Below are 25,693 nucleotides of genomic sequence, written 5' to 3' on the forward strand. Positions count from 1 at the left end.
TCTGAGTAGTCACTTACAACTCCGTCCTCCTTGAACATCTTTCTGCTTGGTCCCCTCACCTCCAGGTGGCCCTTTTGAACAGGATTTAAGACAACCCCCATACTACCTATCTCTGGCTAATGGTGCATGGAAAACTTCCATCCTTAACCACAAGAAAATTTGGGGGTACAAGCCAGTCCCAGTGTAATCATCACCCAGATTAAGTCTGCCACGAGAGCAACCACCAGCAAATCTGTATTCTTTCCCAAGATTTCTTAGTCTTGAGTCAATCACTGGTCTAGTTCTAGAAGACATATCATAAGCTCTTCCAAGTAAGTGGTCTTGTTGATGCTTTTTTCCCTACATCAAGGTGCTAGGGGAAAGGAGAGCCTTTTATCAACTCTGTTTACCTCCACTTTTTTTTTTTTTTTTTTTTTTTTTTTGGCTAGGGCTAAAATTCATAAGGAGTTTTGGTTTGGTTTGGTTCGGTTTAGATTTTTTATTTATATGAGACTAAGAGGATGAGCAGGGGGGAGGAACAGAAGGAGAGGGAGAAGCCGACTCCACCGGGCTCCATCCCAGGACCCTGAGATCATGACCTGAGCCAAAGGCTCAGCCGACCAAACTACCCAGGTGCCCCTGCAAGGAGTTTTGACCGCATTCTTGGATCTGCAGCTAAAACTGACACTCAGGTAGTCCGTATTGATATCCCGCTGCTTCTGCTATTTGCTTTCTTCCTGATCCTTTGAGGCATTTGCTTTGGGTGGTTGCTTATAGTTATTGAAACAAGAAAAATGATTACCAATTTATTAAATCAAACGGGAACATAATAGAGAAGAGATGGCAGAAAGATTAATAATGAGAAAGGGAAGGGAAGAAGGTAGGAGAAAGCACTAGATACCTTATTTGGTTTCAGATTAGAATAAATAGGTAAATATTGTCTTAATGTATTGTGTAATTACTGTTGTTTTAAGAGTGTCCTTGACATGTTTGAGGCACTTGTAGAATTAAAATTGAGATATTTGAGTTTAATTCATAGAACAAAGGTAAATATGAAGAAAGAAAAGAGGCATAAAAAGCCAAACATTATACTAGAAGCATAGATGTTCTCCATTTAGACCCATAAATAAAATCCAATATAATGTTTGTAAGAGACCTATCTAACACAAAATAATGGGAGGTAAAAATTACTCCCAAATTGGAAAGATCTATTTATCAGACCTGAACAGAAAGACAACAGTAATTTATATCAGACAAAATAAAATTTAAGGGAAAAAAAAGCAGACAGTGCGTATCACTTTATATTGACACCATAAAGCCCAATGAAATTGACACCAAAAATAAAAGATGTGCCCAAATTGGCATACGTCTTGTGAATTGGATTCACAAGTATCCAAATATTGTTTTACGTGATTATCTTTCTTTAAGCTTTTTGGTGGGGGACGCAGGATTTGGAAGATTTGGATGAAGCAATAAATTCTCTTTCTATTAAAACATGCTACATAGATCTTTGTGTGTAATTATGAAAGTTTCGCTGGTGGAGAACCAGGTAAGAATCCTTGCTGGGGAAATGCAGAAGGCAAGGGTAAAGTTCTACAAATACAGTTTCCTAGGAATTCAAACCAGGTTTGGAACTGGAGGCTTGTGCCCAACCCCCTTTGCAGTGGGAAAAGATGCTGTTTCTATCCAGTTAGACAAGACAAGGTTCTCGTGGGTGTAAAGAAGTCATCCTCAGCTGACATAGATTTCTGAGTCTGAGAAGTTTCGTCGTCCAGGTATTCTTTACCCAATAAAAATTCCATTCTGCAGTTCTTGTTTTTTTGAAATCAGACTTTCTGGGGCAAGCCCTAAGCATTTATAGCTTGATTGATTTACTTTTAGAAAATAATGTTTTGGTTTGTTTATTTAGTTTCAGAAATGTAGTTCTGTAACACTACCAGTCCTCCTGCCCTGAGGTAACTAGCAGTGATAGTTGGGAGTATATCCTTCCTAATGTTTCCTTACGCTTATGTGAGCGTTCGTAGATAGATAGAGATAGGTAGATACAGACACACACACCCGTCATTTGATGCAGTTACCATTTTCTCACTTTCGGCTTGCTCTTTTCACTTGTCCTTGATATGCTGCTAGCTTTCCAAGTCAGTACATACAGATCTTGGCTATGGATGTGCCTAGTATGGCTGCGGCATCATTTAGTTAATCATTTCTATACTGATGGCCCGTTAGTTGTTTCTTCTTTTGGCAGGAGAACTTCGGTGAACATCTTGGATTGTTTATCTTTACATGCTCCTGCTCTTCTATAGAATAGATTGGATCCTAGAAGTAGAATTGCTAGACATGTGGTATGTGTGTTTTTAATTTTGTAATATATGAAATCATATCCACTTCTTAAACGTCTGTAGCAATTTATATTTCATTTATGTAATCGTTTATGTGGGTGCTGATTTCTCCACACTTAAAGTTGAGCACATTTCTAGCTTAAGAAAATAATTCATTATAACCACAAAAGTGGTACAAGGGAAAATGTGAGAAAATGTTTTTGTAGTCTTGGAATAGGAACGGCCTATTAGGCAAGATACAAACCCATAAGCCTTAAATAAAAAGATTAATAGCTTTTACTATATTACTATATAAAAATTAAGAATTTCTGCTGGCCAAAAAAAGTGTTGCAGATGAAATCAAGACAAATGATAACTGAGTAAAAAACACTTGTAAGGTATGATAGAAAAAAGGGCTGAGAGGGCACCTGGGTGACTCAGTTGGTTAAGTGACTGCCTTCAGCTTAAGTCATGATCCTGGAGTCCCAGGATCACGTCCCACGATGGACTCCCTGCTCAGCAGTGAGTCTGCTTCTCCTTCTAACCCTCCCCTTCTCTCTCTATCTCTTTCATTCTCTCTCTCTCTCATAAATAAATTTTTTTAATCAAAAGAAAAAAAAGAAAAAGGGCTGAGATACAGATATGCACAAAATGAGCTTTAAACAGATCAATAACCAATGGAAGCATGAGTACTGGATGTGGAAAAGCAGCTTATAGAAAACATAAAACAAATAATTCAACATATGAAAAGATGTCCAACGTCCTCTATAATTAAGAAAGGGCAAATTAAAACAAAACATCTTTTTTCACATAGCAAATTGAGATCCCCATTATTAGTGAAGATACAGGAATATGGGCTCACATATGGCAGTGTAATTGATATAGGCTCTGTAATTGACATTTTGGTGGTTTTAAAAAAGTCTTTTTGAAAAAAAATTTTTTTTTAATTGTTTTTAGCTAAAGTATTGTGTGTACATAGTTTTACAAATCAACCTTTGCTTATAATGAAGTACAACACTTTCCTTTCTCATCTGAATTTATTGACTAGACAGTGTCTGTTGACTTTCTATCTTAAAAGACAAGGATATATGGGGCGCCTGGGTGGCTCAGTGGGTTAAAGCCTCTGCCTTTGGCTTGGGTCATGATCCCAGGGTCCTGCTCAGCGGGGAGCCTGCTTCTCTCTCTCTCTCTCTCTCTCTCTCTCTGCCTGCCTCTCTGCCTACTTGTGATCTCTGTCTGTCAAATAAATAAATAAATAAAATCTTAAAAAAAAAAAAAAAGGCAGCCAAGGCTATAACCAACTTGGTCTACTACCCTCATATTATCTCCATTCTACATATTTTTACCAAAGTATTTTGAAAATACAGAAAAATTAAAATATAAAGTGAACACTGTATACCCACAACCTCGATTCTACAATTAACATTTTCCTAGGTTTGTTTTATCACAATTCTATCCTTCTCACAATCTCTCTCTATCCATCTATCAATCCACTTTATTTTTTATGTATTTTAAATTAATTTGCATAGAATTTCATCCCATACACTTCAGCATGCATATAATTAGCTGGAATTTAACATTTATTTACATTTTTTGAAGAAAGTTAATACACAGTGAATGCCTAAGTCTTAAGTGTTTCATAGGATGAATTGCGACGGGTTTATACACCTACGTAACCCAAATCCCTGTCAGCATATGTGGTATTGCCATCGTCCCAGAAAATTTTCCCACGCTTCTTTCCAATCCCTAAGTCCCCGAAGTTAGCAATGTTAAGATTTTTTTCACCATAAAGTAACTTTTCCTTTTCTAGAACATCATATAAATGGCATCACACAATATTCTTTTATGGTAAGACTTCTGTCATTTAACATGTCTTTAAGATTCATCCATGTTATTGTATGATTATCATGACATCATGTTTTTTGTTGAATATTATTCCCGTGGATGACGACACCGCAGTTTGCTTGGCCACTCTCCTGCTGGTGAAGGCCTGGCTGCTTTTGGACCGGGCTCTTGTGACTAAAGCTCCTATGTATGTCCTCGTACAGATCTTTGTGTGGTCATGTGCTTTGATTTCTCTTGGATCAGTGCACAGAGTATTGTGGCAGTTCGTATGTTAAAAGATCATCACGATAGATTCCGCTTCATACCGAACAGAATGGCTGAAGTTGGAAAGGCTGGCCGGACTGCCGTACCCAGTGTCGGTCAGGATGGGGAGCAAGGGGAGCTCTCATATATTGTTTGAAAGAACAATACGATACAGTAACCGCTTCGGAAAATAGTCTGGCAGTCTCTTACACAGGTAAACATTTACCTAGGCTTTAACCCTGTAATCATGCTCCTGGGTATTTATCCAAGGGAACTGAAAGCATATATTAAAAAAAAAAAAAAAAAAAGTGCAAGAATGTGTATAGCAGTTTCATTCACAGTAGCCAGACCTGGAAACAATACAAATGTCCCGTCAGTACACCCTCGGGGGAATGGGTGTAGTGGAAGACTACTTGGTAGTATAAAAGAACAAACGGCTTAAATAATGCGAAGTCGTCTCAAAAACGCATTGAATGGGTGCCTGGGTGGCGCAGTTGGTTAAGCAGGCAACTGCCGGCTCCGGCTCAGGTCATGGGATCAAGCCCCGTGTTAGGGTCCAAGCTTGGTGTGGATTCCGCTTGAGTTTCACTCACCCTCTGTCTCTCCCACTTGTACTCTCTCTCACTCTCTCCCTTTCGAAAATAAATAGATCAATCTTAAAAAATGAAGAACAACAACAACAAGAACACATTAAGCAGAAGAGGCCCGTAACAAAGATTTCTTCCCTTTTTAAAATTTTTATTATTTTTTTTAAATTTTAAGTTGAGAAACAGGCAAAACTGATGTCTGGTGACAGAAATCCGGAAAGTGGTTGTCTTTGGTGGGCCTGCAGTAACTGGTAGGGAGGGTGAGGGGGCTTTCTGAGCTGACAGTGTTACATACTTGATTAGGATGGGTTCTATAGGTCTATGATGTATCAAATTCTTATTCATTTAAGGTCAGTATAATTCACTATATATAAATTTTTACCTCAATAAAAGTGAAACCTAAAAAACAAGTGTATTTCATACCCTTTCAAAATTGAACCCATGTGGATAGTTGCTTAGAAGACTGTGGGGACTGAGGGAGATGAAGGACTATGCCATATTTTTAGACATTTCAGTTTAAAATGTGACTTCTGAAATTAAAAAAAAAAAAAAAAAAAAAAAAAGAGGACCTGGAGGCTTAAGTGAAGATCTTCTGTGACAGTCATAAACCAAATCCCTTCCTTTTTAGAACCTGAGTTTTTCCAGTTGTCAGAGACTGGCCTTCCCTAAGTACCATGAGGATGAGGGATGAGTTAATACCCAGCACATGCCCCATCTCCAGAATCAGCAGTCCTAATGAGGGTCTGCAGTTAGTCGTCCAGCCTGCCCCCGAGAGAGCCTACCACAAGGTTAAAAGCACTGCATTCTGAGTATATCACGACCTCTCAAAATTACTTATAATTCTTTTAAAGATAAAATTACCAGGTTTTCCAAAGTTCTGTGGAGTAAAAAACAAAATGTCTATGAAATTGCTCTGTCAACTAAGAGGTGATGGTTTTTACATACTTTAAGTATGTATGTATGTATGTATGTATGTATGTATGAAGTATGTAATAACTTTAAGTTATTAGGGACTGCTTTTCTAGAGATTTTTTTGAATTGTTATTTTGGGAACGATTTCCATATAGTCATGCTTGTGATTCTTTAACAGAGTGTTATTTTCAACTATTAAATTGATGAATAACCTGTTTATTAAGCCAAATTTAGTCACATTTTAAGAATTCTTTCCCCTTTATCTTGTGCACATTTCTGTGTTCTGTAACGCGCTTTCCTCGTTTCACCCTGCGGTAAATCTGTTTGTAGAACTCTATCTAAAGCCATTTTTAGAATAACATCACAAGTTTTTTTCCCCTCTGTAATTTAACTTCATTGTATACACTTTGATACCTAAAATAGTCTTTTTTTCTCTATTCTTTTCATTATTCTTTTCTGCTAGCCCCTCAAGTCTTTATTGGCATACTCAGAGACAAGTTTGCTTGTCATTCCTATTTTGTTTTCTTAAGCGTGGAGACTTCTTTATTCTATAACCTCAGAATAGTTTTTTCTTAGTAATCTGTTATTGAAAGTGTTCCATGATATGCTTTCTCATCTCCATTGTAGTTGGAATCACTAATTCTCTCCATGTGTGAGTGTAGGCTTCTTCATGTCCTAAGTCAATAAGGAAACCTTGGTCCTCAAGGGGTATTTATTATGCATGTATCAGGCACTGTTTTAGGCATTTGGGCTACTGTGTAAAGAACACGTTTCCCCTGCACAGAGATTATTTTCTTTTTTATTCTTCTAAGATTTTATTTATTTCTTTGTGAGAGAGAGTGAGAGCATGCACGAGTGAGTCCAAGCAGTGAGAGCAGCAGGCAGAGGGAGAAGCAGACTCCCCGCGAAGCAAGAAGCCCGATGTGGAACTCGATCCCAGGACCCTCGAAGGTGAACGCTTAACCAACTGAGCCACCCGGGTGTCCCAGAGAGGTGCTATTTTTAATTGGGTTGTAAGGAAGTCTCTCTGATGAGGTAGTATATGAGCAGAGATTTGAACAAAGTAAGGGAATGGGCCAAGGGCACTTCTGAGAGAAAAAGCATTGCTGAAGGAGGGAGGTTGAGTGTGTTTGCCTACCCTTCTGGCTCTTAGGACCCTTGTACCCCAACCCCTGACTGCTGTGTGGACTACAGTGAACGGAACCAGTAAGCTACCAGTGTGGAGCCCCTTACCCCTAGTCTCCTGATTCAGTTCCCCTAATTTTGGTTCCTGGGTTTTCATACCCTCCTGTTCACCCTGTTGCTGAGAGAGGGATTCCTACCATATGGTTATGGGAGTGTCTCAACACACATCACCGGACAGATGAAGGAGGCCGCAGCTTATTAATTACATGAACTCACATCCGAGAGGAAGAGGACACCGCGTGCCATACAGGGCCATGTGGGGGTTGCACTGAGGAGTAGAGTGAACAGCCAGGGGCAGTGGGAGGTGGGCTTTGTAGTGTCAAGAGAGTGGGGCGCCCACGGAAGACGGTGGTTGCCTTGTTTTCATCATTTGGAGGGCTGGCGATGTGGAGCTTTGGGTCTTACACCACAGTCTGAGCGCAGCAGTTTGTTTCCCGGAAGTACTGTGATCTCAGCGACATCACGACAGTTCTCAGAGAACATCTGATCCCTTGATTAAGATAGGAACTTAGATATTGGAAAATAATGAATAATGACAATATGTTTTATGTGAACATGGAAGATGGTAACCTGGTTTTTTTTTTTTTTAAAGAGCATAATTCTTTAGCAAGGAACTTTTGTTTGTTTAAAAACAAATTTAAGGATATGACAGTATAAATTCTAGGAAGTTACTAGGGTAAGTCTAGTGAAATACAGCATCTCTGCTAGCTACGTGAGTTATTCTGAGAGTAAGGAAGACTGTTCTTTACCATGTCTTGTTAGGGACAGGATACTCCAAGACCCAATTTGTTATTTTAACAGAGAAAGCCAACTTCTTGTTTTATCTTAATTTATATTTGACATTAATGGATTTATAAGCTCACCCTTTTTAACCTTATGAATAAGTCATTAAAAATGAGCCAGCTATATCAAAAAGACAGAATAACAAATGCTGCCAAGGATGTGGAAAAGAGGGAACACTCATACCCTGTTGTAAGAATGTAAATCGGTGCAGTCACCATGGAAAACAGTAAGGAGGTTCCTCAAAAACTGAAAATAGAAATACTGTATGATCCAGCAATTCCACTGCTGGGTATTTATCCAAAGAAAATGAAAATATCAATTTGTAGAGATCTATGCATCCTGTTTATTGTAGCATCATTTATTATTGCCAAGATATGGAGTGTGTGTGTCAGTAGGTGATTGGGTAGAGAAGATGCAGTGTATGTATACAGTGGAATATTACTTGCCCATAAAAAGTGAACCGTTGCCATTTGTGACAACATGGGTAGATCTGGAGGGTTTTATGATAAGTGAAATAAGACAGAGAAAGACAAATACCATATGATTCTACTTTTATGTGGAATCTAAAAAACAAATGAATAAAACCCAGAAACTTATAAAATTGAAGAGACTCATAGATAGAGGAAACTTGTTTACGAGAGTGGGGAGGGGTGGAGATGGGGCAGGCAAATAGGTGAAGAGGATTGAGGGTACAAACTTAGTGACAAGTCATGAGAACGTAAAGCACCAGGTAGAGAGTCACTAATATTTTGGTCACTTTGTGTGATGACAGTTGATGACTTACTGTGGAGATCATTTCATAATATATAACAGTGTTGAATGGATATGATGTACATGTGAAACTAACAAGATATTGTATGTCAGTTATAGTTCAATTAAAAAGAACAAACTGAACCAGCTTTGGCAACATCTTAATATTTCATTGCATATTTTTAGACTATTTGTAGTTATAATGTCCCAACACAAGTAAACTTTCTTTTCCACAAACCTGTAGCTTTTAGTATTCCTTGAATATTGGGTTTTAGCCTTCTTAATCCTCTCCCGCATGCTGGAACAACCCAGACACTTGACCTCAAGTACAAAACTAATCTTTTCCCGTTAGTAAGCAAAGCACATCCCATTACCTTGCCTACCTGGTTGCACTTCTGTGCCACGATTGTTTTTAGTATAGTCTCAATCCCCTTATTCATAATTTTTAAAAAGATTTTATTTATTTATTTGACAAAGAGAAAGCACAAGCAGGGGGAGCTGCAGGCAGGGGGAGAGAGAGAAGCAGGATCCCACTGAGCAAAGAACTTGACATAGGGTTCCATCCCACGACCCTGGGACTGTGACCTGAGCCAAACACACACTCTTAACCAACTGAATCACCCAGGCACCACCCCCTTATTTACTATTTAACTAAAGTAACTAACCTCTCTTTCACAGACAGTCAGATACTTGAGGGATTATTGTCATATATAAGTGTTTTAACAAACCGTCAAAGCTCACAGGCAAACATAACACACATATCCTTTCTCTGTCTTCTTAGACTAGCAAAAATCGTCACCACATAACATATAAAAGTTTAAATCCTGTATATTTTAAAACCACTCATTACCAATGTTTCAGTATTTTATTTTATGTAGAAATTATTCAAGAATACAAAGATTATCCATTAGTTAATTCAATATGATACTAGTCCAATGTCCTAAAGTTTACTTTTAAGAAATTATGTGTAATCTAACATACCACAGAATATAATCATTGATATAGAAAAACTTGTCAGGAATGTAATTCATTTACGTTTTCCTTAATTTTTAACATTATATGGAAGTAATATTAGCTTGATATCAGTAGACCTGTTTAAGAAGTTCCAATGTAATTAGTGTCTTCATGAGAAAACCAACCCAAATTTTACTTAAGAAAATAAAACATTTATTTATATCACATTCTACAGTGATAAAATCCTACGCAAAGTTGTTTTTACACCAAAATTATCACCGGTCTGATTTGTTCACTTTGATTACTTAAATTTGGATTTGTTATATAGATGCCTCTGACCTATCAGTTTCTGTGAGAAGGATTTTTTTCTTGGATGGTCACCACATTGAACATAATACAGTACTCCTTTAATAAAAAACAGAAATGTTAACATTTTATACATTTTAAAGCATTAGGAAAACAATCGTGCATTGGTGCATTTTTGCAGTCTCAGTGCAGAGGCCCTGCAGATAAAGTGAGACTTGTATTAATCACAAGAAATGAAGGTGTCCACCCGCAGGAACCACAGCAAGAGGCTAGAACTCTTACAGTGTAATTCAGAATCAGCTGGAGGCTTCTTAAAACACTGATTCGATTCTTTGGCTTAACTTCCAAGGTGTCTAAGTCAGTTGGTTAGGATTCTGGAATGAGAACTAGCATTTCTAATGAGTCCCTCGGAAACACTAAGGGTGAAGGTCCAGGGATGAAACTCTTAGGTTTTCTAGGAATAAGAGGTTGCCTCCCTCCCGTAGGGCTGTAGACCTGTAGACTTCAAGGGACTTCAAGACCAAGCCTCTAAGTGACATCCCTGAGTGTCTCTCTAATGATCAAAGCAGACAAATAAAGAACAATAAAGCTACCATATTGAATGTACTGTACATTCACTTTTTTTTCTCCTGAGGATTCTTAGGTTTATATTATATTTTATATTCCTTCATATTATATATGAATATAATATAAAGAAACCTAATATTTATGTAATATGTATATTTTTATATTTTTTCCCTTTATATCACATTTTTGTAAGTCATATTAGTATCTGCAAACCAATAAAAAGAGCTCTTTTAGTTTAAGAAAATTATATATAATTTGTTAAGACCCTTTTTTGGGGTAGAAAAATGCTTCAAAATCACAAAAGGAGAGGTTGGTACTGTCAAGTACAAACACAGAGAGCTTGTGGCTTCAGGTCTACAGCTTCAGGTCCAGGTTAAAGGAGGCACAGAACACACACATTCACTGATCTAGGTCTCCAAAGAGCTTTTCTTCTTTCTAATAGAAGCCAGACATTCTTCTGCAAACGAAAACACTAATACACCAGATTTTTTTTGCCATGTCATTCCCAAAGGCAAGAGGTTACCATCATCCTGCAATGGGGCATAACATTTGGCTGTGTACAAACCAGAATCAAAACCAAACGTAGCCAAGAACCAGAAACAAAAGTAAAAATACAAAGTACAAAGTCGGGAAAACAGAAACAGTAGAGAAAAACAAACTCTGAAGATAAAGTCGTGTAGCCACTTGCCATTCACTATGGGAGCCAAAAAACAGTGCCTGGGCGGCATATTTTTGAATTAGTTCAGGAAGACGTATCTACTTGAACAACTTGTTACTCCAGAATTGCCAAAGTCTTAATTTTCAGAAGAGTTAAAAACAAAGATTCTCAATAAAATGCAGTGAGTAACAGCTTCCTGGTGGTAAGGCCGGTTATGCTGTTTTTGACAGTGTTTATTACAGGGACACAGACTCACATATTCCAAGGGACCAGGTAAACAATATAAATAAGGAACACAAGCATTTACATTATCTAGAAAGCGGTGGGCGTGTAATAAACACACTTGAGGGCACATACTTTGTCTAAAGGTGGCAACCGTTGAAAATGTTGGCAAACTGTCGCCTTGTGGGAATTCTTGCTTATCCCCGTCTTTTATATTTTTTTGACAGAAGCTATTAACGTGGATTTTAATGTGAATCTTCCTGTTTTAAAGTGTTGGTAACTAATTCAGTTAAAAAAAAAAAAACTCTGTATGAGCCAAACAAAATTTATTTTCAGGCCAAAAATGGCCCAAGGGCCATCACTTTGTGACCTCTGCAGTAGATGCTACTTATGTAACATTATAGCAAGAGTTTAACCAAAAGTTGTATTTTTGTTGGAAAGAAGGTTTTAAAAGATTTCTTTTTAAATTGTATACTTTCAGTTTTTTTATAAGAGTGACAAAACAGTATGCCCACCGCATATTTAACATGTATTTCCATTGTAAGTTCCATTTTTTGGTCCATTCAAAGTACAGCTAATTCACTTTTTGGAGATCTATGTCACAACAATGAATATTGCTGCTACTGTACTGTACATTTAAAAATGGTTAAGATGGGAAAAAATTTTTTTAAAGATTTTATGTGTGTATTTGACAGAGAGATTGCAAGTAGGCAGAGAGGCAGGCAGAGAGAGGGGGAAGCAGGCTCCCCGCTGAGCAGAGAGCCCGATGCGGGGCTCGATCCCAGGACCCTGAGATCATGACTTGAGCCAAAGGCAGAGGCTTAATCCACTGAGCCACCCAGGCGCCCCATAAAATTATGGTTTTTACCATATATTACCACACACATATAAGCGAATGTTTAGTGAATTGGTTCAAATTAAATTAATTCATTTTAAACTGTCTTTGTAGGGCAGTATTGAATATAACGGGGTGGGGTCGGGGGGAAGCCTGGAGACAAGGAGATACTTAGAAGGCCCGCTATAGCGGCCTTGTTGAAAGATCATGAGAACTTGTTCAGGGAACTAAATTTCCTAATGGGAGTGGTGATCAATTTGAGAGACATTTCCGGAGCTGATCTGGGAGAATTAGATGAAAAACTGAATATAGGACTTGAGGAGATAATAAAAAGATGGTTTCTTTCTTAGTAACAGATTATACCAGTAATTAAGATTGAGAAAAACAGATTCAAAAGAAGTTAGTTCCGTTTTAGACAAGCCGTGGTGTTTCAGGACTTGAAGGAAACCGAGAGGTCGCCAAGTGCAGCCGCCTCATGTTACAGATGTGAAAGTCAAGGCCCCAAGAGATGAGGTGATACCTTTGATGTCGCAGTTGAAATCAGAAGCAGGACGTTACAGGTTCGAGACTCAAAGTTCCCCTTTCCTCCGCACACACGGTGTCTGTTCTGACACGGGCTTCCTCGTTCCGGGTGAGCGTGTGCTGGTGTCCTCCCCAGGCTGCCGCCGCGTGTGAGTGAGGGGCCTGCACAGCTCCTCGGGGGACCGGCTCCACGGCCTGCCTCTTGCTCTCTGGACTGCAGTTGGGCCCCTTCTCCTCTTCATAGGCTTCCTTCAGCTTGAGCTGCTTGGAGGACCTGTGAATGGAAGTGGTTTGTAGACCTCGGAGGTTTCCTGCCTGCAGGTCCGTGTAATCCTGTCAGAGTCATAGGAGTTCAGAGGCAAGGCTGGGCCGCAGATGGAGATTTGTGAGGCAAGGACCATGTCCTGACACACTGTAAGGAATTCCGGATGTATAAGTATATAATAGCTGAAGGGTTTCAACTTTATCTCACTAGAGGACCTCAGCCCCGGCTATATGTAGGAATCAGTAGGCCCCTGGGGGAGGACTGCAGTGTGTGTGTGTGTATATATATATATATAATATGTATATTTTGAGATTTTATTGATTTATTAGAGATCACAAGCAGGAGGAGCTGCAGGCAGGCCGCAGGAGGAGAGCTCGATGTGGGGTTCGATCCCAGCACCCTGAGATCATGACCTGACCTGAGCCAAAGGCAGACACTTAACTGAGCCACCCAGGCACCCCCGAAGTATATTTTTTTAAAAGTTCCAGAGGTTTCATATGCACAGTTAAGAATGCTATAAGCAATGAAAAGTTATAGAAGGATTTGAAGCAAGAAAGTGAGATAATCAAATGTCTGTTTTAAAAGGTTTCTAGGGACACCTGGGTGGCTCAGTCGGTTAAGCGTCTGCATTTGGCTCAGGTTCTGATTCCAGGGTCCTGGGATCGTGTCCTGTGTTGGGCTCCTTGCTCAGCGGGGAGCCTGCTTCTCCCTCTGCCTGCCGCTGCCCCTGCTTCTGCTTGCTTGCTCTCTCTCAGTCTGTCCCTCTGACAAATAAATAAATAAAATATTTAAAAATAAAAATAAATAGGAGGTAATGCTAAGGGCTCCGGAGTGGCTCAGTCAGTTGGGCATCAGACTCTTGATCTCAGCGCGGGTCATGATCTCAGGGTCATGAGTTTAAGCCCCATGTTGGGCTCCACACCGGGGTGGAGGCTATTTAAAAAATAAAATGAAATTTTAAAAGGTAATTCTAGCTTAAGTGGGTGGTAAGGGAGACTTGCAAAAGTCCGGGCAAGAGATGATAATTTTTAATGACAATATATCTCATGAGTTAATTTCCCATAATAATTCTTTATCTTGTAGCACGTTTCTGGGTGCGTGTGTGTAAAAATTCACTGTCATCTCCAAAAGGTGTATCTTTTGGGTTTTTTGTTCTCAACACTACTCTTTTTGACTATTTCACTAGGACAGATTCCCAGCAGCAATTCTATCGAGTCAAAGGAAATGAGTAGTTTTGGCTCCTGGTTATGTATTATAATGGTTATAATCGATTTACAGTGTTACTCTCCTCATGGTGGGCCAAATAGGAACTTTGGAATCATTTGTAAGATTCAAAAAAGAAAAATTATTGGGATGTTAATAAGAATAATTTTATTTTGAAATTATCAGAACTATGTTTATATCATGCTTATGCTGTTTTACATGATTTCACTGAATATTTAATAACTAAATTTATTTTTAACAGATTGATGAACTCCCAGAGGGAGCTGTGAAGCCCCCGGCAAACAAGTATCCTATCTTCTTTTTTGGCACCCATGAAACGTAAGTCAACAAAACAACTTAAAGCTTCAGCAACTCTAATTTGGCTCTACTAGACTACGATGTTTATACCTGTTCTATGACATTTTATATGTTATTAAAAGGATCACAATTATATAAAATTACCAAGCTTAATAATGTATTTTTATTTTTTTTTTTATGATTTTGTTTATTTATTTGACAGAGATCACAAGTAGGCAGAGGGAGAGGGGGAAGCAGGCTCCCCGCTGAGCAGAGAGCCCAATGTGGGGCTCGATCCCACCTGAGCTGAAGGCAGAGGCTTAACCCACGGAGCCACCCAGGAGCCCAATAATTTATTTTTCTTAATGTGAAGATTTTTCATTGATTCTGCTTTCGAATGTTATTTCTCTGTAAATGTTGGATATCACCCTGAATCTCCTTTAGGACGCTTAAGTTCTAGGGTATCGCCTTACTACTCACAGTAAATTTCTTCTGTTGCTCTTGTACGTTTCCTTTTAGAGAAACTTCATCCATTTATATATTGTACAACAAAGTTATGTTGTCTCAGGCTCTTTGATTTTGTTGAACCCTGAAGCAAACATACCACCTTAATAAGGTTTTTAAATTGCATTGGTTAGAATACAGGCTAAACTGCTAAATAAAGGAACCTGAAAATGCAGTGTCTCAAATAATACAGAAAATTCTTTCTCTGAAACAATCCAGAGATAGGCAGGTAGATGGAGGTCAGTAGACTACTACTGTGCTCCAGGGACCCAGGTTCCTTCTGTCACATTGTCCTGTTGTTGCCTGGAGTGTTGCTCCTGTCTGCTTATTTAAACCAAACAAACGAAACGGGGCGTAGCAGCATCTGTGTATCTTACAGGTAGAGGGAAGGGGAAAAGAGAGAACATGAAGAACAGGTAACCTCTCTGTAAGGAAATGACAAGGAATTTGCATATATCACGTACACTTGCATTCAGTGCAGTGGCACAGACCGGGTCCTGTGGCCACGTGTTGCTGTCAGGAATTGGGAAATCAGCCGCCCGCTGGGCAACTCTTAATGGGGAAACAATTGGAAGGAGTAATCCATTAATAAAAAGAAAGAAGACAGTAGATACTAGGAGACGGTTGGCAGGCTTGACACAATGGAAATGTTTGTGGTCCGTCAGAGCAAGGACAGAGTGGAGTAGGAACTGCAGATGTGGCGGAAAGCTAAACACTGTCTCTTAGTCTTCAGGTTCAGGGCCCTCTCCCTTGTGTTCATTTGAAGTAGTAGGGCCAGGCGTGAACTTCTTAGCTTGCGGTCTCTGCCACTTTGACATCTTCATTCTTACCTGGAAAGAGCTAGCCACGGGGCGCCTGGGTGGCTCAGCTGGTTGACCGTCTGACTTGATTTCAGCTTGGTCATGATCTCAGGGTCGTGAAATCGAGCCCTGCATCGGGCTCCGTGCTCGCCGTGGAGTCTGCTAGAGATTCTCTCTCTCCATCTCCCTCTGTCCCTCCCCGAATTCATGCTCGCTCTCTCTCTCTCAATAAAAATAAATAAAATCTTGGGGCGCCTGGGTGGCTCAGTGGGTTAAAGCCTCTGCCTTCGGCTCAGGTCATGATCCCAGGGTCCTGGGATCGAGCCCCGCATCGGGCTCTCTGCTTGGCAGGGAGCCTGCTTCCTCCTCTCTCTCTCTCTCTGCCTGCCTCTCTCCCTACTTGTGATCTCTATCTGTCAAATAAATAAATAAAATCTTAAAAATAAATAAATAAATAAATAAATAAATAAATAAAATCTTTAAAAAAATTAAAACAAAAATTTAAAAAAGAAAGAGAGCTAGCTAGGAGACCAAAGGCCCTTAAGACATATTTATTTCTTGGCTTCATGTGAGACATAGTTTTGTTTCTTTCAGAAAGTTGGTTTTATTTTCTTTTGTTTTTATCAAAAAAAAACACTGTGTAGGGGCGCCTGGGTGGCTCAGTCGTTAGGCGTCTGCCTTCGGCTCAGATCATGATCTCAGGATCCTGGGATCGAGCCCCACACCAGGCTCCCTGCTCAGTGGGGACATGCTTCCCCCTCTTCCTCTGTCTGCCTCTCTGCCTACTTGTGATCTCTGTGTGTCAAATAAATAAATAAAATCTTAAAAAAAAAGACACTATGTACATACTATGCACCATTACCATGTTTTCTTCCATAGAGATTGCTAGAAAGCTTAGAGATTAATGTTTTACCTATAATAAGTGTAAAGGGCTTTATGATACTATTTTTCTATTTGCTCCATTCCTGTCTCCAGTTTACATCTATACCATTACTGTGCTTTTTCTCTAGGACCTATTTCCAAATGATTGAATGGTATCCCTGGGACCAGGCAGGCTTTAATAAAAAAGATTATCACATTTCCACTATATAGGACAAATCAACCATTTACTGACATTATGTGGTCACTTGTATTTACTTAGTAAACATTTTCTAGGCATTCCTTAATGCACTGTAGAACTAAAGAGCTTGCCACCTGGTGTATTGCTGGTGAATGTAATAGGATCATTCCAGTGAGCAGTGTGAAGGGTTTCACAGCACGGTTTTTTACAGCGTCCTTAATGGAAGCCAGTGGCTTCATTCCAGGCCTCAGTTCAGTGAATGTGGTTCTGCTACCAAGAAGTATCACACAGTCCATATGTGAGTTTTTTGCTGGTTTGATCATTCAGAGGTAGATTTTTAGACCTCTGGAGGAAAATGAACTTCACAAAACCAGCCATGAGTTCAAGTTTCAGCAGAGTGTGTATTAGGTATTAGGTGCTCCGAGCCTGAGGCTGTATGCCGGGCACATAGCCAGTGTTCAGTCTCTCTGCGGAGGCGGAGATGGTGTGGGGGTGGCTTACTCCTGTGGGCACGGTGCCCAGCACAGTGCCTGGCCAATGGTCAGTGTTTAAAATAATCGTTGATGGGTGAAATTAAATTAAAATGACATAAAGGAAAGGGTGAAAAGTATAGGAAAGGTGAGGAAGTTCACAAGAAAGCAGTGTGCTGGTCAGCCAGAGGAGCACCCCCAAGCAGACTAGAGGTTTCCTCAGAACATCGCCTTGAATTTATTCTGGTACCCAGACAGACAGGTCGTCGAAGCCCCCACTCTCTGCCATGTAATAGCCCAGCAGGTTTAGTTCGGACACTTCTCAAGGTAGCCTTAGCCTGGAGGGAAATCATCTGCAGAGCATGGAGCTATGAACGGTTTTGTTTCCTGGCCCACACTTTAAGACTTGTGAAGCATGCGGGGCCGCTAACCAGTTGGGAGAAAATTTGATGTGCAGAATTATCTTTCTATAATCTAGGGGAAACAAGGTTGTGTGTCAAAAATATGTTGTTATAGGACAGTTCCTTCAGGGCTCTTGTGTCTGGCCGCAGCTGCGATGGCCACTGGAACCATGAGCCCTGCCTCAGAAAAGCACAGGCAAGCTCTGGTTAGCAGCGGCAGCTCATGGGCCCTCAGCAGCCTCGCCCACAGCTAATTCCTCCACGCGGAGTCCGTTGCTGAGGGAAGGTCAAAACCATAGTCTAATAAGGCCTGACAAACTTATCAGAAAGTCAAAAGGACGTACCTAAAGTCCATTTCTTTTCTCATGTTCCATTTGTCACACAAGACCGTGACGACTTCAATTAAAATGTCCAGTAACCTAATGAGTTATGTCTGGATTCAATGAGATAGAATCATGTTGACCAAGCAATTAAAGGTCAAGGGAGTTTTGGTGGTTGGGGTCAGAAAGCTTCCCCAGATATTTTTGTCAAATTGAAATTTTTGATCAGCTAGGCAATGAGGAGATCAGTACTAAGACCCAGTCAGAAAATGGAATATATATGTATGTATAAAATACATATATTTTGGTGGGAAACAAAGTTTATTGAGCACTGACATCAAGCGATAGTACAAAGCTCCTGAAGAGGGAGGGGACCCGAGAAGATGGCCCAGAAAATGGAATCGATAAAGATGGACAGTACACTGTTACCTCACCTCTCAGAGCCTCTCAGAGCTTTGATGTCTCCAGCTCAGACCTTTCCTCTGAGTTCCAGAATCACGTCTCCAGCTGCCTACTTGACCTCCTCACGGATGTCAAACCAGGGTTTCAAACCTAACATCTCAAACTGAGCTTTTCACCTTTAAGTCTTGTTCTCTCAAAAATCGTTCGGTTCGGTAACTGCCGCTCTGTTCTCATTTCCCAGCCTGGCGCTGCGGAGACAGCCTCGCCTCCTTCCTTTCTCTCCCATGGCATGTCCAGCCCAGTAATAGTCACGGTGGCTCTTTCACGAGCACGAGATCAGAATCCAGCAGCCCCTTGCCCACTGCACCCTGCACACCCTGGCCCGAGTCACTTTCGTCACTCCGGGGCACTGACGGGTCCCCCTGCTTCTACCCTAGTGCCCACTTGTTCGGTCTCTTTTCAGCTCAGCCGCCGAAATGATCCTGTTAAAACACAAATCGTCACGTGTCTTCTCAGACCTTTCATGATTGCTCATCTGACTGAGCCTCAATAGCGGCCTTCAAGGCCCCACGTACTCTGTACCCCCGGCCAGTCCCCTCTCAGACCTGCTCTCATCCTGCTCTTCCTCTAGCCACGCTGGCCTCTTCGTTTCCTCAGCACGGCAGGCACTTCCACCTCGGGGCCTGTCATACTCACTCTTCCTTAAATGTGCCCCTGTCCCCGGAACACTGCCCGGCCTGCTTCCTCACCTCCCGGGCCAGGGAGGCCTTCCTCGATCCGTGTATCTGAAGCGACCACACGGCACCCCCAGCTTTGCCGTCCCCCTTCTCTGCATTCTTTATGTTGGCCGTGCTTTCTGCTCTCTGTGTCTGTCCAAACCCTGCTCGCTCTCCTAGCACGTGTGCTCCGTGAGCGCAGAGGTGCTCATCCGCTTGTCCCCGCGGAATCCACAGCCCGGCAGCAGGGCCTGACCCTTCACGGGTGTTCGGTCAGGTCTGTCGGGCGGAAGGGTCTCTGAATCTCGATTTGAAATGTAGGCTTTTTGGGTGTCCACCAGGATGTGGGCCTCTCCTGTCTCATTCGCCAGCTTGATATGTTGTAGGAGATACTGAAGACTCTGGTCTGAATGCTCTGGTCTCTTAGCCAGCCCCGGATTTGCCCGAACTCATTTTCTTTTTCTGGTTATGATTAAATTAGGATAAAGCTTAAGGGGCGCCTGGGTGGCTCAGTGGGTTAAAGCCTCTGTTTTCAGCTTGGGTCATGACCCCAGGATCCTAGCATCGAGCCCTGCATCGGGCTCTCTGCTCAGCAGGGAGCCTGCTTCCTCCTCTCTCTGCCTGCCTCTCTGCCTACTTGTGATCTGTCAAATAAATAAATTAATTTTTTTAAAAAGCTTAAATTGCATAACATTCTATGTTTGCTACATCTGACTTTTGTTTGTGCCTCATTAACCACTGAAATGATTTTTTAATTTATCGAAATAATAGTGAATAAATATACTAATGTGACATATAGAGTTAAAGTCACTATTTAAAACTCGTGTTTATATTTTTACTGTAAATCTCACAAAACCCTTACCTATGGAAGATTAACATTAAAAAGTCTTAGTTTAAGGTGATGATATAAGTGGTCAACATTTGGACATCTTTAAAACTCTGTGCGTAACTGAAAGTTTTAAAACAAAAAATGATTTGCTAATTTAAAAGTAAAATCCAAGTTACATGGTCTAGAGTTGCTGGCTTATATAGCCAGCCATTTTTTTCTGCCTAGAAGTATATTTATAAACTTTTTAAGATTGTATTTATTAGAGAGAGAGCAAGAGTACGAGCCGGGGCCCGGGGGTGCCAGACAGAGAGGCGGGGGAGGAAGCAGGCCCCCGGCCGAGTGGATGAGCCCAATGCGGGGCTGCGTCCCAGGACCCTGAGATCATGACCTGAGCCGAAGGCAGACACTTAACCGACTGAGCCACCCAGGCGCCTTATATATTTATCTGTAATCTGTTTTATGATGTGTGCCCAACTCAGAAGGTTCATGTATACTTTTGATTTGTTTACTAAAATAGACTGTGACATCTTAGTTGATATTGATATTAAAAATAGTTTGTATTTGAAGGTCAGAGTATCAATTTTATTTCTAATCTATCTCTGCAGTGCATTTTTAGGTCCGAAAGACCTTTTTCCATATAAGGAATACAAAGACAAGTTTGGAAAGTCAAACAAGCGGAAAGGATTTAATGAAGGACTGTGGGAAATAGAGAATAACCCAGGAGTGAAGTTTACTGGGTACCAGGTAATGATTTGCTTCGTTGTTAGATCTCATTTCTTTGGTTTTTAACTCTCTTTGGGGTCTTTCTTACATGTCCTTTGTACTGGTAGTTACCCTCCATCTATTTGAAATCAGAATTCTTTTTATCTCCAGTAACATTTTGGATTAAATATAATTCTGTTACCCAAGAGGGTTCAAGTCAAGTGGTCACGGAAAAATTGAAGTTGACAGTGCTTGATTTTGAAAATCTTAAGAGTAAGCTGAACCTTTTCAGGTTAAAATAGAACGATTCTTTTCACAGTCTGCATTCTTTACTATTTTTTGCAAAAATGTAATTAGCCAATCTCTTGCTATTTCTTAGGCAATTCAGCAGCAGAGCTCCTCAGAAACTGAGGGAGAAGGCGGGAACACTGCAGACGCAAGCAGTGAGGAGGAAGGCGAAAGAGTGGAAGAAGATGGAAAAGGCAAAAGAAAGAATGAAAAAGCAGGCTCCAAACGGAAAAAGTCCTACACTTCAAAGGTGACTGAGAACCTTTTCCATTGTTTCCAATGTTATGTGCATATTCTTTAAGGTTTTAGATGATTCTTTTTTTTTTTTTTAAAGATTTTATTTATTTATTTGACAGAGAGAGATCACAAGTAGGCAGAGAGGCAGGCAGAGAGAGTGAGAGGGAAGCAAGCTCCCCGCCAAGCAGAGAGCCCTATGTGGGGCTCGATCCCAGGACCCTGAGATCATGACCTGAGCCGAAGGCAGCGGCTTAAACCACTGAGCCACCCAGGCGCCCCAGTTTTAGATGATTCTTAATTCATTCCTTGGGCGCAGGGAAGTATCCTAGGTCTGTGGACCTTTGCCTTCAGAGACAGGAAGACAGCCAAGGGGAATAGGACAGGTAACCTTAGACGTGAGGGCATCTTCAGGGCTGATCTGGCACTGAAAATACCGCTTCTCAGTTAGAGAAGGACTGTTCTTTCGTCAAGGGTCCAAGCGTAGGTATGCCTCCTACAGGAACCTCCAAATGAACTTGGAAGAATTTAGGAATATAGGAGACCCGGTACCATTCACAACAAGTCCATGTAAAGAGAAAGATCTACTCCCAACCTGTCTTTCTGCTTTAAAGACTGTGCAATTAATAAATATAAATTATGAGGGGCTCTGAAGGCAGTGAGTGGGGAGAGCATGTAGTTCAGGTAGAGTGGCCGGGCTTTTCTGAAGAGGCAAAGTTCATGCTGAGGCCTGAAGAAAGAGGAGAGGAGAGGAGGAGGGCTGGATGGGGCAGAGCAGCCAAGATCTGAGGCAGGAAGAGTCTGGCGTGTCCTGAATTGAAGGAAGACGAGCATGGTTGGAACATCATGACCAAGAGGGAGAGAGGCTGGCAAAGGCTCAGTGATTGAGCCTTTGAAAGAATTTGGATTTATTCCCAGTGTAATGATAGTTTATTGAAGGCTTTAAACAGAGGAGTGACATGATCTGAGATAAACATACTGAAAGTCTAGGTTTTTCATACAGTAATTTAGACATGCAGTTGAACAGACTATGAGATTGTAAAAATTGTTCACCTTTAGAAATTGAAAGCAAGATAAATACATCTTTGAAGACCAGAGATTGGTACAGGTTTCACTGTAATTGGTCTTTCATATGACTTGGATAAATTATTTCCCTTTAGATTCTGGTATTTAGTGGCTGGACAGACTTAGGCAGCTCCTTAAAAACCAAGTACCAGGGCGCCTGGGTGGCTCAGTGGGTTAAGCCGCTGCCTTCGGCTCAGGTCATGATCTCAGGGTCCTGGGATCGAGTCCCGCATCGGGCTCTCTGCTCGGCAGGGAGCCTGCTTCCCTCTCTCTCTCTCTCTCTGCCTGCCTTTCTATCTACTTGTGATCGCTCTCTGTCAAATAAATAAATAAAATCTTAAAAAAAAAAAAAAAAACAAAACAAGTACCAGGAGCTGATTGGATTATCAGCATTTTATTTTACCATCTATAAAGCCCACCCAGCCAGCATACAGGCCGAATTGTGTGATCACATATTACTTCCTGCGTACCTAATGAGAAACATGGCATCTGCCTTGAATGGGGATAAAGTTTGCAAATCACAACAAAATAATTAGAATTTTCCTTGTCAGACGTATCTTCCATTGCATTTTTTTTTTTAAGATGTTGGGTTGTGTTTTGTTTTGTTTTGTTTTAGTATTTTGGATTTCACTTAAATACCCAATTCAGTTGATATTTTTAATTTATGATTGCCTGCTGAGCTGTGTGATGTGTTGTACCCTTCTAAATTACGTAAGCTACCTGAGGTATCTGAGGCATTTGTTAGTGTGGACATGCGGCTTTTTGGTGTCATTATTTCCTCATTCGTTGTGAAGACCAGAAGTCATGAGGCTCAGACCTGATGTGGATGTATCATTTTAAAGCAGTGAAGGGGTAAAGACATACTTTACTTATTAAGGTTTACCTGTTTTAGATTAAGGAATCATCTTTTCTTTTTCTTCCAAAGATCACAAATTCCATGATCACTAAAGAACCATGATTTTTAAATTTCTTTGACTTTTTACTATTTTATTTATTGTCAAGATAAATTATGCACAAACACAAAAATTTTGGAAGCGCATAAATGATTTTTAATTGTTAGTGTTGACTGAGAAACTTAGCACAGTGGTTCTTAAAATTGCACACGCATTAGAATTACCTGGAGAGCTTATTAAAAACACATATTGCTAAGCCACTGCCTAAATTTCTGTTTGAGTAGGTCTTGGGTGTGCGGGTCTGAGAATTAAATTTTCAGTTAAGGCTGATGCTGCTGATCTGGAAACCACAGGTAGAGAAGCGCTTCCCTGACGTAATCTCCTTTCCCCTTGGCTTCCCAAATGTTTCCTTTTTGTTGAGTATGGTTATCTTTTTTTACACCTTCTTCAGGTTGGGTATCTTCCTTTGCCACTGAAAACCAGTGGTTCACAAACTTTTAACTGCATCTCAGTCAGCAAGCAGATTTGAAGGAAGTTATGTGTCTGTCTCTTTGGCAGTAAGTATATGAATGATTCCTATCTGAGCCATGACAGATGCTGGTCACCATATTTTACGCACACATTATTTACTATATAAAGTAGGGCAGGTCAGAGAGCCTCACAACACTGGTGATGATGCTAACCCACTCGTCATCTTAGTTAAAAAAACAAAGGTGGCAAGAGTGGGACCCCCAACCAATTCAAGACTATAGTGCTGAAACAGTTGGAGGGTCCTTCCCCGGAATTACAAGAATTGCCGTGATCTGAGTTTGCTAAGAGTTTTGCAGCATTACCAAATCTAGCTGGGCAGCCAGATTTCTTCAAGTACTGAATGTGACCCTTGAGCAGAACTTCTGTATTGCCCTAATTCTGGTCCGTGTGCCCAACGATAGCACTTCCAGACAGCTTCACGGTGGGGTTGCTCGTTAGGATCGTTGTTAAGCATTGTGAACTTTAGGGAGTTGTGTGTTACTGCCTCGAAGAACTGTAGGCCAGAAACCATTACTTGAGAATTACTACCTAAAGCAATTACTACGTCTCAGTAACTATACTGTATTTGCTGGGAAAACAAAAAGTAGTTTGCTTTCTGTATTGTCATACTTGATCTTAGCTTCACCTGTAGACACTCCACATTTGGATTATTAAATCTCTGCTTTTCCTTCCTGTAAAAAGTAAAGATGACCTCATTTTAAACTGACATTTGGGCTTGGTTGGTGGTTTCAGTTAAGTAAAATAGAAGCAGTGTAATTACATGCCGCATCACATAGCTAGAAGATATTTTCTCTTTGGAAGTTGGGTTTAAAATATTGATTGTCTGAGGAAGCTCCAATTTGCTAATTATTTCTGGAAGACCAAAAGTGACATGGCTAAATCAGTTTTGCCTCAGCTCTTATTTGCCGTGCGCTTAAAGATTCTTAAAATTCTGGAGAGGACATGTCAGTGAAATGGTTAAAAAAAAAAAAAAAAAAAGGTAAAAACTTTCTTAAAGGTGCACAGCGGGGCTGGCTTTTGATCATTTTAATGCTTTCTGCAAAACAGCTCTGGCTGTAAACTAGAACTGTATTTTCATCTTCCTTAGCGTTCATCTTGATTTCAAAGGCAAGGTGATAAGAAAAAAGGGCTGGTTCCCTCGGGCTCCTCAATAATCATCCGTAATTTAAAAAGATTAAAGTTAGTTTCTATCACATGGAGATATAAGTGTTGTCTGCTCTTAACCAGGCAGCTTCAACAGGTGTCTTAACATGAATATTCATCTATTGTCTTAGCTAGTTCAGCTCACTCTCCTGAGACCTGAGTTTCTGCTGTGAACTTCAGGGAAGCCTTCTAGCCCAATAGCCCCCAAAGGTGGCACCGGGCTATCCATCCGGCTGTCATTCATCCTTTGGCAGTGCCCTGGGGACATGAATCTTTCTTTTCTGCTTTTACCGCTGCACTGCTGGAAAGAACGAACAGGTCATCGAGTGCACCTGTACCTCCTTTTCCAGCTGGTTATACTGAGGCCCAGTGAGATGACGCGGTGTGTGTCAGGTCACCCGACCCCGCCTCGGCACACCGCGCTGTGGTGCTGGGGTGTCCTGCAGCGAGCCCCATGAGTGGATGTGAGTCAGCCACTTCTGTGTTTCTTACCTACACTTGCGCATTGGAGTTGTGCTTTTGACTATAGTTTTTAACTTGTCCAAATGTTTAGAAATCCTCTAAACAGTCCCGGAAATCTCCAGGAGATGAAGATGACAAGGACTGCAAAGAAGAGGAAAACAAAAGCAGCTCTGAGGGCGGAGACGCCGGCAATGACACAAGGAACACGACTTCAGACTTGCAGAAAACCAGTGAAGGGGTAAGGATGGCGCGTGGTCTCGCGCTTCTTCTAACCTAGAAGCCCGGGTGCTTCAGAGCCGCCGCCAGCAAGCCCTGTCCCTGTAAACGAGTGGACGCAGGGGGCCAGCAGCCTCGGGGTGTCCCACACTGCTCCTGGGTGCATTATGATCCAGAGCACAAGAGGGTGGGGGCCTATGCCTGCCTCTCAGTTTGGACTCTGGGA

General features: G+C 41.0%; 1 protein-coding gene across 2 annotated transcripts in view; it reads left to right on the top strand.

Annotated features, from left to right (window-relative positions):
* The window catches only part of HDGFL3 (HDGF like 3), a 75,896-nt gene that overhangs the window by 35,768 nt on the left and 14,435 nt on the right, over positions 1-25,693 (top strand). For both annotated transcript variants that reach the window (XM_046009495.1, XM_046009496.1), the window contains exons 2-5: positions 14,397-14,473; positions 20,539-20,677; positions 21,015-21,173; positions 25,343-25,489. In XM_046009495.1, the coding sequence (XP_045865451.1) occupies positions 14,397-14,473; positions 20,539-20,677; positions 21,015-21,173; positions 25,343-25,489 (522 nt within the window). The remainder of the gene's footprint in view (positions 1-14,396; positions 14,474-20,538; positions 20,678-21,014; positions 21,174-25,342; positions 25,490-25,693) is intronic.

The sequence above is a fragment of the Meles meles genome, chromosome 6 (genome assembly GCF_922984935.1).
Source record: "Meles meles chromosome 6, mMelMel3.1 paternal haplotype, whole genome shotgun sequence".
NCBI lineage: Eukaryota > Metazoa > Chordata > Mammalia > Carnivora > Mustelidae > Meles > Meles meles.